We start from the raw sequence: 15,421 nt of genomic DNA on the forward strand, positions 1-15,421 counted from the left end.
AATTCCTTTGTTTTATCTTTTTAAATTAATTTCATGCTTTTTTCTTGTGTGCAGCAGCAGAGACTCACATGTATGACCCGAGCACAAATTCTGCACAGCTACAGCAAAGTTCCAAATGAGACTAGAAATTACATGTAGCTTTGTGATTTAATTTTCTCTGACATATTGAGCCTATGTTTTAGCCTACAGAACTCCACAGCTGTGCCCTAATTCTCTTTTCCTTGTGATCTCAACATCGCTGCCTTTTAAGGCATTGCTATTCTTGGATCTCAGCAGGACACCATGTTAGACTGTCACCCTGCTCGCTGCACTGCCAGTGCAGAGAGCAGCTTCTCCCTGGACTCACAGAGAATGTGTGCAAGCAAACTTGGAGCAATTTAGATTTAGTGGGTGGACGAGGCTAGATCAGAGTGCTTTATATCCTGCACGGTAGCGTGTATTGAGCTGAGGGCGTACGGGTTCCTCTGTCACTGCTGTCTCAGGGCATAAGGAAAATTTTATGTTTTGCTGCAAATAACAAGCAATAATGCAATTAGTCTTTGGCAAGGCTCACACAGGAAAAGCTGGATGCCTTTTCCTTTAAAGAAGAGGGTCGCTGTCCTGCGGGTATTTATGTTCTGTTTGGTTAAGTGACATTCATATCTCCAGAACTCCTAAGTCTAATTCCTGATTTAACCAAATACTGACTGTGTGTAACCGTGGTGTGGCCCTTGTCTAACATCTCCCATTGGCTCCTGCAGACGCAGTGCAAGCGCAGTTTGCTAAACGCGGTGCAGGAGCTCGCTCAGTGTGGTTTGGGCTGCTCTGGCGCACGATGAGGTGTGTGTCTCACGGTGAGGTCTGCGGGGCTGAGCATCCGGGGTGCCTCCTGTGAGTAGCAGGGGCTGTTTGCAGGAGTACATGTGCTGCAAAGTCATCACGGCACAGCACAAAGAGCCCCGCAGTTTTGCTGATAAGATGCCTGGTGGTGAGCACTGGGAGTTTTCTGTTTGCCTTGTTTCCAAGATGTATGATAAAAACCCTAATGCAGATTTTAATTTTTAACTCCTAAAAAAAACGCGTGGGATAATCTTGGGTGAGCAGCTCGAACGTATCATGCCATTGGAATGTCAAAAATTTAATGCAGAAATCCAGGCGCTGTTGTCGGGGCAGATCATTTTAATTTCAAATCTGAATCTTACATGTTTCCTCTCAAACCCTCTCACATTTCTTGCAGCACCTCTCGTTGCAGAGGATCCCTCGGGCTAAACCCGCTGTGCTGCGCTGGGGAGGATTTATGGCAGCCAGGGAGGCTGCAGAGAGCAGGGCAGCTCTGTCTGTCTGTCTGTGCTGCAGAGAGCAGGGCAGCTCTGTCTGTCTGTCTGTGCTGAGGAGAGCAGGGCAGCTCTGTCTGTCTGTCTGTCTGTGCTGCAGAGAGCAGGGCAGCTCTGTCTGTCTGTCTGTCTGTGCTGCGGAGAGCAGGACAGCTCTGTCTGTCTGTCTGTCTGTGCTGCAGAGAGCAGGACAGCTCTGTCTGTCTGTCTGTGCTGAGGAGAGCAGAACAGCTCTGTCTGTCTGTCTGTCTGTGCTGAGGAGAGCAGGGCAGCTCTGTCTGTCTGTCTGTCTGTGCTGAGGAGAGCAGGGCAGCTCTGTCTGTCTGTCTGTCTGTGCTGCAGAGAGCAGGGCAGCTCTGTCTGTCTGTCTGTGCTGCGGAGAGCAGGGCAGCTCTGTCTGTCTGTCTGTCTGTCTGTGCTGAGGAGAGCAGGGCAGCTCTGTCTGTCTGTCTGTCTGTGCTGCAGAGAGCAGGGCAGCTCTGTCTGTCTGTCTGTCTGTGCTGCGGAGAGCAGGACAGCTCTGTCTGTCTGTCTGTCTGTGCTGCGGAGAGCAGGGCAGCTCTGTCTGTCTGTCTGTCTGTCTGTGCTGCAGAGAGCAGGACAGCTCTGTCTGTCTGTCTGTGCTGAGGAGAGCAGGGCAGCTCTGTCTGTCTGTCTGTCTGTGCTGCAGAGAGCAGGGCAGCTCTGTCTGTCTGTCTGTGCTGCGGAGAGCAGGGCAGCTCTGTCTGTCTGTCTGTCTGTCTGTGCTGAGGAGAGCAGGGCAGCTCTGTCTGTCTGTCTGTCTGTGCTGCAGAGAGCAGGGCAGCTCTGTCTGTCTGTCTGTCTGTGCTGCGGAGAGCAGGACAGCTCTGTCTGTCTGTCTGTGCTGCGGAGAGCAGGGCAGCTCTGTCTGTCTGTCTGTCTGTCTGTGCTGCAGAGAGCAGGACAGCTCTGTCTGTCTGTCTGTGCTGCAGAGAGCAGGGCAGCTCTGTCTGTCTGTCTGTCTGTCTGTGCTGCGGAGAGCAGGGCAGCTCTGTCTGTCTGTCTGTCTGTGCTGCAGAGAGCAGGGCAGCTCTGTCTGTCTGTCTGTGCTGCAGAGAGCAGGGCAGCTCTGTCTGTCTGTCTGTCTGTGCTGCAGAGAGCAGGGCAGCTCTGTCTGTCTGTGCTGCGGAGAGCAGGGCAGCTCTGTCTGTCTGTCTGTCTGTGCTGCACACACGGACGTGCTGTGAGTGGGGCTCGGCTGGGCCCCGAGAGCGAGCAGGGGATCAGTTCGGTTTGGCCAAGCTGCCATTTCCCCTCCCAAGGCCAGGCAGAGCAGCCGTGCTGGGGTCTGGAGCTCCAGCCTGTCTCTGGAGCCACGGTGGGAGCTGTGGCCAGGCTGGTTCCTGCAGAGAGCAGCTCAGCACAGGCTTAATGAGGGGAAATCAACCCCCCTAATTCGGGCCGTGTCCCCAGGCAGTCAGGGGAGAGGTGGATTCCTCCCGCAGGCAGTTCAGAGGCTCTGGTAGGGACTGATCACAGTCCCAGCACCAGGTTCCTGCACAAGGAGTTCAGGCCCCGATTTGTGCTGCTCTGGAGCCTGCTGGAGGAGATGCTGCTCTGTGCCCCGGACAGAGGAATTGGAGCCTCTTCACACACAAGACATGAAATTTGGAAATCTCTATGGCCTTGGCTCCTTGGTGTCTGTTGCTTTTGGTGCCCTAAATCCTCACAGTTTCAGCAGCTCCTGTGGGCATGACCCGCTCCTGCTGTTGGATGTCCTGTGGAAAACCATGGCTGAAAAACCTTTGCATCACTGCTCCAGCACAGCATCGTCTCACACTCCTGCTTTCCCAGCAGACTGCTCTGGCCGTGCAGCCACGGGTCCCTTCTCTGTTTAGATGCCTTAATGAGGCCGAGGTTTGTGGTCAGGGCTGCTGACAGGAAAGGGGAAAATAAAAATGAGCATAAGGAAGTGTTGTGGGAAGAGCTTTCCACAGCATTCGCGGGATCTGATGTCCTGAGGACACAGTCAGAGGAATTCAAAGGAATAAAATCTCTATGACAAATCATAGAATTGTTGCACTGCATTTAATGTATTTTAATTGACTCTGGTTTAGTCCCCTGTTGGTTTTATAGTGCTGTCATCTGGAAGACAAAGTGTAGAGCTGTGCTTTCCCAGCAGAGCTGCGCCTGTGTCTGCACTGGTTGGATCTGGAAGGCCAGACTTGGTGTGAGCTGGATAATTACTCTGTAAATGAACCAGAGCAAATGTAGGTTTGAGGAATCTCTTGAAATGTGAGTGAAATATTGACTAGGTACCAATTAAGTGAGCATGAGGCTGGATCATGTGGAAAATAGCATGTAAAGATGTAGTTAGACTGCATAGTGAGACATACATACGTCGGGATCAACTTGATATCCAAAACATTAGTTCCACCCTGTGGAAAAGTTCTTGACTCCAAAGCAGACACTTGGCACAGAGCAGATCCTCCTGTGCTTCAGCTGGGGAAGTAGCTGGTAATTAGAGGCTCATCTTCTGTGAATCACCACAAAAGAAAATGAGGGCACAGTTTTTTGAATGGGCTTGATGAAAACAGAGAGATATTGGGATTAGAGACTCATGGTTTCTTCTCTGGGTTTGAAGAAGAGTGATTTGTCATGGGTTGCATTGTTGGTGCACCCTGCCTGATCCTCCTCCTGTCTGCTCAATTTGTCTGGAGGTTGTTTGGGTTCTCTTGTGCAGGATGACCACTTTTCTCAGTTTCTCCTGCTTTCCTCCCCGTTTGTGAAATCAAGGGAAGTTCCTCAGTGCACAGAAAACCCCGTTTATCTTTGAGCAGCTTCGTTGTGTAGAACAGTTTTACGGCAATAGAAATTTCATCCTGAAAATGTGCTGCAGTCCTGGGGGCTCATGTTGTGAGCAGCCAGTTGTAGCTGTTACCACTCTGCCGTGGCTCCCCTCCTCAAGTACATTATCGTATTACCACAGATTTAAATATTTGATTTACAAAATGTCGCTGCCTGATACTCCAGCACTATCATGTAAGGCACATCACAATAGATACAGAGAGTAAAGATTGTTTTAAATGGCTTTAATACAGGCAGAGGTCAGAAAAGGCAAGATAACAGCAGAAGAGGCTATGTCAAAAAGTAATTAGAGCAGGACAAATGGATTGTGCAGGCATGTCGAAGGCTGTTAGTTCTGTAGGCAGTGAGTAGGAAAGGTGTTAATGTAATGTGACAGATCTGGAGCAAAAATGAGGGTGCAGGGAAAACAAATAGGAGCTGACCAATGGAATGGTTTAAATTATGAGGTTTGCTTTAACATAATTTGATTACACATGAAAGAAATGTTTAGTGTAGTTTCTTTGAAAACCTAATTGTCTTAAATACTGCATGTTCGATTCAGTCTTTCCACCCACAGCAGCAGCCCCTGTGCTGGGGCAGCCTCGCTCCCTGTCAGGAATAGGCATGGGAATACTTTGCCCTGTGCGGCTTCACAAACAAGAGGAGGGTGGAAGATTTTTTTCCCCTAGTGTTTGTCTAATAAAATTGGCTCTTTGCAGTCACGTACATCTTAATTTGGAACCTCGTGCTAACTGGGGTGGGTGGTATCTGGGCCTGGGAGCTGCCGGTGGAGGTGATGCATACATTATCCAGTTTATCAGAAGGAAAGCATGAGGATCAGGTTTAGCAGGAGGAAGACAGGGAAATAACATGTGTCTTCTTCAGGATTCAGCCCTTGCCCCGCTCAGAATTGGAACCAATATTAGTAGGAGGAGGGAGCAGTGCAGAACTGCCCCAGATTTCCAGGCTGCTCCAAAGCGCTGAGCAGGATACAAAGAACTTCCCCAGCACCATTCTGCTCTGCAGTGTTGAGCAGGAAGCACACAACCTGCTGGACACAGGAAGATTTGACCTTGCAGCCAGGACAAACTGTGTAGCTCATGGGGACATTTTCCTCACATTTACAGCAGCAGAAACTTAAAATGATGAGAGCATTTTTCTAGAGGAGGATTTTTTGAATATGGTGATTTCTCCTGCTGTCTTGTGCTGTTGTCCTCAATTGCCCTTGCCTTTCTAATAAATATATTTTCCATAGATTTTGACATTTCACCATTTGATTTAAGCTTGAATTCATCTTAAAAAGTAATTGTTGTTTAAAGATGGTTGTAGATGGTAAATCACTCAGTCTCCAAGCTGAGGTGTTGGCAGGAGGTTCTTTCAGAAGCTGGGAGTTCAGGTGATGGGGTTTGTTCAGTGGAATATGCTGTTTTCTGCATGGATGTATTCTTGGCTGGTTACACGGGTACAAAGAGGAAGTCTGAGGGTTTCTCAGATAGTTCCTCCATAATTTTGTTCCCGTTTTTGCTAATTTTGGAAGGACATTTCAGGTCAGCTTTTCCTTTTCTTGTAAAAGAGGAAAATAAGATTACAAACTTCAACAAGTTAAATTGAATACTTAAAGATGATTGGGAGCGGAAAGGGACATTTAAAATAGCTGCTCCTACTGACAGAAGGGCTGATTGCAGGAGGAGTGAACCCGAAGCTCCATCCAGGCGGTGAGCGGGGCCCTTCGGTGCGGCCCCGGGAGGGGAGGGGAGGGGAGGGAGCTGCGGGATGTTCGGGCAGCGCCGGGGCCGGAGCGAGGGAGCGAGAACTGCGGCGGAGACCGGGCCGGCATCGGTACCGGGCCCGCATCGGTGCCGGGCCGGCATCGGTACCGGGTCGGCATCGGTGCCGGGCCGGCATCGGTACCGGGCCCGTATCGGTGCTGGGCCCGCATCGGTACCGGGCCCGTATCGGTGCTGGGCCCGCATCGGTACCGGGCCGGCATCGGTACCGGGCCCGTATCGGTGCCGGGCCCGCATCGGTGCCGGGCCCGTATCAGTGCCGGGCCGGCATCGGTACCGGACCCACATCGGTGCCGGGCCCGCATCGGTACCGGGTCTGCATCGGTGCCGGGCCGGCATCGGTGCCGGGTCCGCATCGGTACCGGGCCGGCATCGGTACCGGGCCGGCATCGGTGCCGGGTCCGCATCGGTACCGGGCCGGCATCGGTGCCGGGCCCGCATCGGTACCGGGCCGGCATCGGTACCGGGTCGGCATCGGTGCTGGGCCCGCATCGGTACCGGGCCCGCATCGGTACCGGGCCCGTATCGGTGCCACGTCCGCATCGGTACCGGGCCCGTATCGGTGCCACGTCCGCATCGGTACCGGGCCCGCATCGGTACCGGGCCGGCATCGGTGCCGTGCTCGGGGCGGCCTGGGCAGAGCCGGCTGAGACTCCGGGGGTGTCCCGGGAGGGGCTGGGCTGGGGCCGCTGGGTGTGCCCGGCCCCGTTCCCGGTGTGCCGTCCCCGTTCCCGGTGCCCCGTCCCCGTTCCCGATGTGTCCAGTCCCATTCCCGGTGTGCTGTCCCGTTCCCGGTGTCCCATTCCCGGTGTGCCGTTCCTGGTGTGCCGTCCCGTTCCCGGTGCCCCGTTCGCGGTGTGCCCAGCTCCGCTCCCGTGTGCCGTCCCGCCGTGCCGCTCGCCGTGTCCCCGGTCGGGTGCTGCCCTCTCCCGTCCAGCGCCGGCCGCACGGAGCCGCGGGGCCGTGTCCGTGTCCCGGAGCCGCCGGGGCCCTGGAGCGCGGTTCCCCTCGCTGTGAGCCGTGGGTGCGGACCTGGAGCGCGGTTCCCCTCGCTGGAAGCCGTGGGTGCGGATCCGCCGGTGTTTCCCGACCCATCCAAGCGCTGCCCTGTGCCGGTGACAGCCCGGCCCAACAGGCACCGCATCCCGCGGCTCTCTCTGTGCTGTGTGCCCCCTCCCGTCCCTCTGCCGAGTCCCGCTCTGTGTGAGGGGCATGGAGCAGCCAGGATGTTCCCAAACACGACTTTCCGTGACACCTGATGATCCAAAGAAGCTCCCAAGCTGCTGCAGTTCCAACAACACGTTGGCCGCAGTTGTAATTCTGAAGGTTTTTCTTCTTTGTTTTGCCATCTGACCTGAAATTTGAGGAAATGTCCTCACTGTTTGTTTTTCCTTGGGCGTACAAAAAAATGCTGCTCACCACCAAGCTAGAATTTGTAAACAGTGTTCAGAACTATAATAACTATAGTTGTAATAACAATCTCGGGCTGTTGTTGCTATTATTAAAAACACCAGCAACTGCAGCAGGCTGGTGAATCTGTCTGGTTGCAGTTTGCCTAAGTCTGGCATAAAGTCATCTTTTGGCTTTTCAGCTGATCACTTTAATGCACAGAATTTTCCCACCTCTTCAAATCTGAGAGATACTCTCTGCCTCCCGGCCTACAGGCCTCTCCTCTGTCCCTGCACCCTGCTGACCATCATCTTCTTCTTCTGCCTGGGTTTGGATGAAGAGCTTGGGCTCACTGTGTCCCCGCTGGCTGATGGCTGCGTGGTTCTGTAGGTGGGACACACCGGGACAAAGCCCCCCTGCTGCACCTCTGTGGGCTCTGAATATCGACCCCAGGCAGAACAGAAGCAGCTGCCACGGGAGGAGGTGCAAGGCTCGGAGCCTGCCCTGGGCCCGCTGCTGCTCCAGCCGTGCAGTGCTGGGGCTCTGTGAGCTCTCCTGGTGCCAGGACCCTGCCCAAGGACTTCCCTGTGCTTTCCAGTGTGCCTGATGCTGTGTGACCTCATTTGGTTACTGGGAGTCGCAGGAGAGGCACTCTTAGAATGGATGGAGCCATCCCATAGGAAGGGAATGGAGCTCGATTGCCTCCTCATAGAAATGTAAAGCTTCTCCCTTTGCAATTCCCCTTTCTTGTACTTTCCCACTAAGGCAGTAAAACCATATACTTCCCATGCCTACAATCCCATTTGTTTTCCCTTTTTCCTCTGAAGGCGACCTCTCTGAGGAGCCCTTAACCTCCCCCCTGCCTTTTCCTCTGTCACACAGAGCTGCTCTCTGCTGTGTGTCACCCACCAAGCGAGGTGCAATGAAACGCTTCTTGGAACCACTCAGTTGTCTGGGATGGCAAATTTGGTAGCCAGACAAATAAAAATAGAAATAAACAGATGAAACTGGAAATTGATAGAAGGATTCAATTTACACAACGACCTATCAAACTAGTAAGAAGGAGAAAATAGCTTTATTTTATGTGCACCAAGTGACCACCTTCACTAGAATTATTAACACCACACTCCTGGTGTGTTTAACACCAGGGAGGAGAGGAATTACCTGATCTGTTGTTAAACCATTATCAAGAGCAGCTCAGACATCAGGTGGATGTTTATTATCATTCCTTGCAGTTTCTTCCATAGCTCCTCTAAGCAATTTAATATTAATTTTTAAATTTTTTCTCTGAAATAGCTGCATACATAGTGAGTGGAATAGATCTTTTGGGTAAAGTACACGCTGTGTTTACCTCCAGCCAGCTCTCTCACTGCAGTGCCTGAAAGCAGTAACATCCACAGTACCGAGGCTGTTGAGATGTGCTAATCTGAATTTTTATCATTTTTTCAGCCACAGTTACAGACCAGGCTGGTTCTGGCTGTGGGTGCTGGGTCTCATTCCCCGGGTTCCTGCCGACCCACGCGGGCTCAGGCACTGCGGAGGTGCTGCCAGCAGCACCCTTGTGGGTAACGTGAAAACTGAGCCAGGATCGGGCATTTCCTTAGGATCTCTTCGTTTCCTGGTTTCTGCTCCGTGGCCGGCTCAGCGGTGTGGGGGCAGCCCTGGGTTTGTCGCCTTCGGGCCGAGATGTGCTGGGTTTTGTTGTCACAGCCCGGACTTTGTTCCTGCCACAAAGGGGCTGATGGCTCAAACTGCGGGGACACAAGAGAGCCCCGATTGTCATGAAAATGGGCAGAGCCCCGCTGCTGCACTGCACGGGGAGGTATGGAACTGTGGCCGTGGGTGGGAGAGCAAGGGCTCAAGGAAGGGTTGCCCCTCTCCTGGGCCCACACCGCTCTGCCAGCCCTGCTCGGCCCAAATTCGGGTTTTCATCCCAGCTTTTGGGATTGGCTGTGGTGAGTGATGGTGCTGGCAAAGAGTGTCCTGGGACAGCTGTGCTGGCCTGGCCTGGCACTGTTCCATCCATTTTCATGGCTCATGATGCCACTTTGTCTCCATGTTTCTGAAAAAGTCACATCTTTTGAGAATTCCTTCTCTTTGGAGTGGTGATCTCATGGCACATCACCGGGGAGCAGGGGGAGAGGGGCAGGACCTCCTCTTGCTTCCTGTGCCTGTCCCTTATGGCTTTAACATCAGGACAATAAATCCCGCGCAGGCAGCAGTGCCACTTGCCCACTTTTTGGCAATGCTTTTGGCTTTTACTGTTGCGACCTGGTGTTGTTATAAACTCTTAGATGTTGGTTACAGTAGCATCAGGCTGTTCTCTCTGGGGTGGGAATTGGCTGATACAGGCTAAAATAAGAACCAGCTACTTTATTTTCCTTTTGCCCAGAGTTGCTGCATGCACGGCTGTTTGGGTCAGACAACAGAACTCCTTTTTCCCGTCTCTTTGCCCATTCCCAGCTGGCCTGCGATTTTACAGAACAGTTTTGGATCTCTGCAATTATTTCAATAATTTTCTGCCCTTAGGAAATTTTGTATGAATCCTTAGGGATTTTGTATGAATAAACTGCTGCGTGTATTTAATGTGAGTTTGGACAATTATATTTTTTTCCCAGCCAGGTTTGGTCTGTAATTGCAGTTTCAGAATTGGGGGGGTGGTGGGGGGTGGGAGTGGGTTTCTTTTGGGGTTTTTTTGGTGTGTCTGTGTTTTGGGTCCGAACAGCAGTTGTGGGAGCAACTTTGTGTTATCTGGAGATTAGCTTGCTTCATTTCAGCCTGCTGTGTCCACACCACGCTGCAGCTTTACAAAATAAGCACTCTGCATTCTGGTCACACTCCTCCGAGGGGTGCCGGGAGCCGGCTCAGGGCTCGCAGGGGATGAAGAATGTGGAGCTCTGGGAGCAGCACAATTGCAAACAGCTGTGTCAATAGTGCAGCCGGGGCTGCCTTACCTTGGCCATGCGCTGCCAGGGCGGCACCGCTCCTCAGCCAGCCCGGCTTTGGTGGCTGTGGACAAGAGGACGTCAGTCCCACGAGGGTGTCACTGACACAGAGCTGCACAGATTTACAGCATCAGCAAAGCTTACAGAGTTTGCTCCTGCAAATGCACCTGCTGTGCAGAAATGCTGGGTTATAAAACCAGGATTATGAGCAGAGAGAATCATGGAAGGGTTGGGGTTGGTGGCCAGATCCCCTGCCCAAGCAGGGCCAGCTGGAGCAGGGGCCCCGGGCTGCCAGGAGGACACCACTGAGCTCTGCCCTGCATTGCTGGATGTCACCAGAAAGCAATAAAATTTCAGGCTTGGGATGGAGTGAAATATGACCTCTTGTGTTGCCTCTGAGCCTTGTTTATTCTAAGCCAGGCATTTCTCAGAGCACAGTTGGGTGCTGCAGTCCTCGGGATGAGGAACAGAAGCAACCTGTGCCTTTTGAGCAGAGCCAGTTTTGAGAGATCCAGACATCTGGATGACAGGCTGGATTGGGCATCAGCCGAAATGCTCTTGGGCCTTCCCTTAAATGCTGTGCTGTGGTGAGATTGGTTTGGGCTGGTCAAACACAGCTGAGCACCAGGACAGTTTATTGGGCACTAAGGACACATGAGCTGCACTGTAGCCCAGGCTGAGTTCATCCCGGAGGGAGGACGAAGGGGCAGAAGAGCTTCCTGAGAATATTTTCTGGTGCAGACACACGTGGCTGTGTCTGATGAAGGGCTCACCATGACCAGTGCTGTCAGTGGTACCTGTTTGGAGGCGGGCAGCTGAATCAGTGATGGATTTATTGTGTTCCATTTTAGCTCCAGCGTCTCACTTGTGCAGACTTGTGCAGACCTCACCTCGAACAGGTCCGGGGATGGAGCAGCCACAGGTGCTCTGAGCAGCTTTTACCTTCATGCTGGGGATCGCTGGGTTTTGTTGGTGTCTGTGTGTGTGGTACCTGTTTCGCAGCACAGGGAGCAGTGCTCTCAGCTTCCCTGGCAAGGACTGTGCCAAGGGGTGGCCGGTACTGATGGCTGGTGGCCCGTGGCCAGTGGCCATGCTTGGTGGTGATGGCCAGCATCTGATGCCTCCTGGCAAGTGCCCAGGCCATGCCTCACAGCGGTGGCAGCGGTCAGTCTGTCAGTCTGTCAGTCATTCGCTTGATCGCTCAGTCTGTTGTTCAGTTGGCCTGTTGGTCAGTCTGTCAGTTGGTTGGTTGGTCTGTCAGTCAGTCCATCGGTCAGACAATCGGTCTGTCAGCCGGTCACTCAGTCTCTTGGTTGGTCTCTTGGCCAGTTGGTCTGTCGGTCAGTCAGTCTGTCGGTTGGTTGTCAGTTGGTCTCTCAGCTAGTCAGTCTGTCACTCCGTCTCTCGGTCGCTCGATCTCTCGGCCGGTCGCTCAGCCGCTCAGTCTGTCGGTCGGTCTGTCGCTCTGTCTCTCGGCCGGTGGCTCTGTCACTCTGTCACTCTGTCTGTCGCTCGGTCGGTCTGTCGGTCTGTCTCTCGGTCGGTCTGTCTCTCGGCCGGTGGCTCAGTCGCTCTGTCTGTCTGTCTGTCGCTCTGTCTCTCGGCCGGTCGCTCAGCCGCTCTGTCACTCTGTCAGTCTGTCTGTCGGTCGGTCGGTCGGTCTGTCGGTCTGTCTCTCGGCCGGTCGCTCAGTCCCTCTGTCACTCTGTCTGTCGCTCTGTCTCTCGGCCGGTGGCTGTGCCGGGGGGCGGGGGCCCGGCCCGCCCGCGGCCGGTGCGGCGGGGGCGGCGCTGACATCACGTCGTTAGCATAGGGCGGCCCGCGGCGGCGGCGATGGCCGAGCCGGGCTGCCCGCCCGCCGCCGCCATGAGGCGGCCCTAGGAGCCGGCCGGGGATGAAGCGGGACTCGACCTGCATGGAAGGTGAGCGGGGCCGGGCCTTTGTCCGGGCGGTGCCGCCGGAGGTGCGCGGGCCCGGGGCCGCCGCCCCCCGCCGCTACCGGCCCGGGGCCGCCCCGTCCCGGCGCCCGCGGCGTGCGGCGTGCGGGGCTCGGTGCCGCGGCTCGGACCGCCCGGCGCCGCGGGGACAAGGAGGGAGCCGTGCGGGCTTTCCCCTTTCCTGCCTTTTCACGGCTCCCGGGGCGCGGGGCCGGGCAGCGTAGCCCTGGGCTGCGAACAGGATTATGCAATTAAAAAAAAAAAAAGGGCATTAGTTTGTTTTGTGGCTTAATTTGTTTATATTTTAAACTTCCTAATCCCTCCGACCATCTGGAGGAGCTTTTTTTAGTATCGTTAATTATGGATAGTATCGGGGTCACGGAGGCGCTCGGTAGCGCCCGCTCGCCCTCCCGGGACCGGCGCTGCCCCCCCGGTATTTGCAGCCTTTTTTCCCCTCTGTGGCTGAAGACAGCGGTAAAGCTCTCCTTCAGAGTAAGGATGAGATATTTCAGGAGAGAGCATGGCGTGTTGGGCAGCGCACGCTGGAGAAGTCGCTGTTTCTGTTGTGCCCAGGCCCTGCTCCCGCAGCCCGCACTGCTGGGGGTGGGGTTAGTTTCGGATTTTCTTAATTCAGCATCCTTCTCAGGGGTTGCACATCTAGACAGCTTCAACAGGGCCAAGAGAATAGGTTGTAGGACAGGTAAGTCAGGGCTTCATCCTACCGCTTTGTAATGCGCCAATTAATAAAACCAAACCGGGGTAACCCCGTCGTTAATCCAGAGCGTGCGGCCGCGCCGGAGCCGGGCAGGGATCGCGCACGGAGCTTTATTTTGCTAAAATGGGATCAGCGAAAGTTGGTCACTTGGGAGAGCGACTGAACTCGGGGTCGGTCTGTGAGCGTGGGCAGCGCGACCGAGACCCTCGAGCGTGTCCCCAGCTGCGGTCCCGGCCATCGGGCACATTTTGGTGTGCGGGCTTTTGTTCCAAACTCTTTGTGCAACAACTGGCCGGGGCGAAGGAGCCGTCCCGTCCCCGTCCCGCACAATGGAGCGGGGCGGGGGTCCCGCGGCGCCCCGTGCCCCCGCAGCCCCCGCCCGCCGGGACGTGCGGCCCGTGGGGCGCGGGGCCGCGCTCGGGGCTCCCCTGCCCGCAGAGGTTGCATTTCACAGATGAGTTTTTGATATGCAAATGGAGATGTGTCCCAGGCAGGGGAAGGGTGATGGCTTTCATCAGCTGCACGCTCTTGATTTATACCGAGCCGAAAAAGGAGCAGCTGATGATTTCTGGGGGTTTTAATGGGGGATTTCTTTTGATTGAACTCTACTTGGGCAGAAACGGAATCAGGGTGGAATAGGACTGTGAGTTTGAGATTTCATTACTGGAAAGGGAGACCAGAGAGAGATGCACTGGCCATTCCTCTAGTGCAGCATTTCTCCTCTTTGCTTTCCAGTACTCACTTGCTGCTTTTTAAAATGAGACTCTCTGTGAGTAGAACATCTTTTTACAGTACACTGAATAAGGTTGCAGGCTTCCTCTTTCTTTCCCCTCCTCTATTTTTTTTTTTTTTTTTTTTTTTTACAGGAGGCTTGTCCATTTAAATTAACCTTTCTCCCAGCTGGGCACACAAATGTTTTTGTTTTAGTTCACAGAGGGTTAATTCTATTCAGCGCTCGCCGCGGCCGGCCTGATCCGGGGCAGCACAATCTGCTCTTTGAGCCGGGCTGGCCAGGCAGGACGCGTGGGGTGGGACCCCCATCTGCGGGCTCGGTGGGGAGCAGCAGCGGACCCCGGCCCTTTGTGCGCCCGGCCGCGGGCTCTGGCCCGAGCAGGGGCCAACGCAGAAAATTTAATCCCTGTGTTCATCGATTATAAGTTTAAAAAAAAAAAAAAAAAAAGGCCCCTGAAGCAAAGGCGCCTGGTTTGGGGGTAGGCTTGTTTGGACAATGCAGCGCTGCACACTGAGCGGGGAGTTCCTCCAGTTCTGGGGCTTGAATTTCACAGGATGGCTTTCTTGAAACTAAAAATTGACAATGAAAAAAATCGTTAGGAAAAATAAAGGGGAAAAGAAACCCCAACGCGTTTGTTTGTGTTCGAGGCATCACCAGAGGCGAGAGGAGAGTGAGATGTGGTTGGGATTTAAGTAACACATGTGTGAGATCTCCCCCTCTGCCCCCTCCCCAAACAGCTGGTATTTAGCAGCTTGAGATTTAAACCCCGCTCAAGGATGCTGCAGGGGGCTGCAACAGGGTCAGCTAATCAAGAAGCAAATAACTGGTACGCCGCTGAAAAGAGGTTAAATATATTAATGAATTGCAGTGCTGAATGTTGCTTGTAATTTTTTTTCAGCTGTAAAAGATTTTCTTAGCTGGAAATTCACTTTCTGTTGTATAAATGGGAAGTTTTGCCTGTGGCATCTTTCGTCTTTCTCCCTCTTGCTTTCCAGCCAGGCCAAATCCCAGCACTGTCTGCTCTGGGGTTTGGCTGAGGGCTTGTGCCTTCACTTTTGGCCTTACTTTTGGAAATAAAGTCTTTGTTTCTGTTCCATCGTAAAGCACCGCTATGGAGAATCGCCCAGGCCGGCTGCACCAAAACCCCGCGAGGTTTCCAAGGTAAATCTCCCAGGGAGCTGTGGAGTTTTCAGTCGGGTCTGCAGGGCTGGCTGTGAGCCCCTGGCAGCCTGGGGACCTGCAGCCAGCTCCTGGTCCCCTCGGGGATGTGGCAGGAACTGCTGGGGTGTTTGGGCACAGGGCTGGCACAGGTGGCAGCAGTGGCAGGGCTGTGTGTCCCCATGCTTCAGTTCATCTGCTGTGTGCTTTAGAATCTCATCCGCGTGCTGTAGTGCTTTCTGTTCGGGTCTTTGCGATGTGTTTCACCAGGATTGTAAGAGATTTCCTTTTGGAAATTCACAGGAATTTTGTTAAAAAAATTATCAAGACTGCTCATTTTGCTTAGGGCAAAAGACGGTTTCTTGAAAAATTTAATGTATTGCTTTTACTGTTTGTCTTATAAAACATATATGAGGATAGCTTTTTTTCTCTTCTTTACTCCATCTTCTGTGATTCTTGTGTAACATCATCATATTCTTGGAGAATTTACATTGTATGTGGTATGAAACCTACCATGACCTCTGAAAACAATGCATCCTTTAATGTGGCTTCGGGGAGGGGCTAGCGAGGGAGTAGCCATAAAAATCTTCAGGGTTCAAGATGAGGTTGAGATTTTTGTGAGTGCTTTTGTCGTAG

At 53.5% G+C, this 15,421-nt stretch overlaps 1 protein-coding gene across 3 annotated transcripts in view; it reads left to right on the top strand.

Moving 5' to 3' along the window:
* NR6A1 (nuclear receptor subfamily 6 group A member 1) overlaps positions 1-15,421 on the top strand; it is a 71,665-nt gene that overhangs the window by 39,598 nt on the left and 16,646 nt on the right. The window contains exon 1 of one of the 3 annotated variants that reach the window (XM_054284323.1): positions 12,093-12,164. The exons of the other annotated variants lie outside the window; for them this stretch is intronic. Coding sequence (XP_054140298.1) covers positions 12,137-12,164 — 28 coding nt within the window. The 5' untranslated portion in view covers positions 12,093-12,136. Of the gene's footprint in view, positions 1-12,092; positions 12,165-15,421 lie in introns of those variants that run through there. 3 annotated transcript variants of the gene reach the window in all.

This window comes from Melozone crissalis, unplaced genomic scaffold (assembly GCF_028551555.1).
Source record: "Melozone crissalis strain CALT ecotype California unplaced genomic scaffold, PUWL_Pcris_2 ptg000041l_1, whole genome shotgun sequence".
Lineage (NCBI taxonomy): Eukaryota > Metazoa > Chordata > Aves > Passeriformes > Passerellidae > Melozone > Melozone crissalis.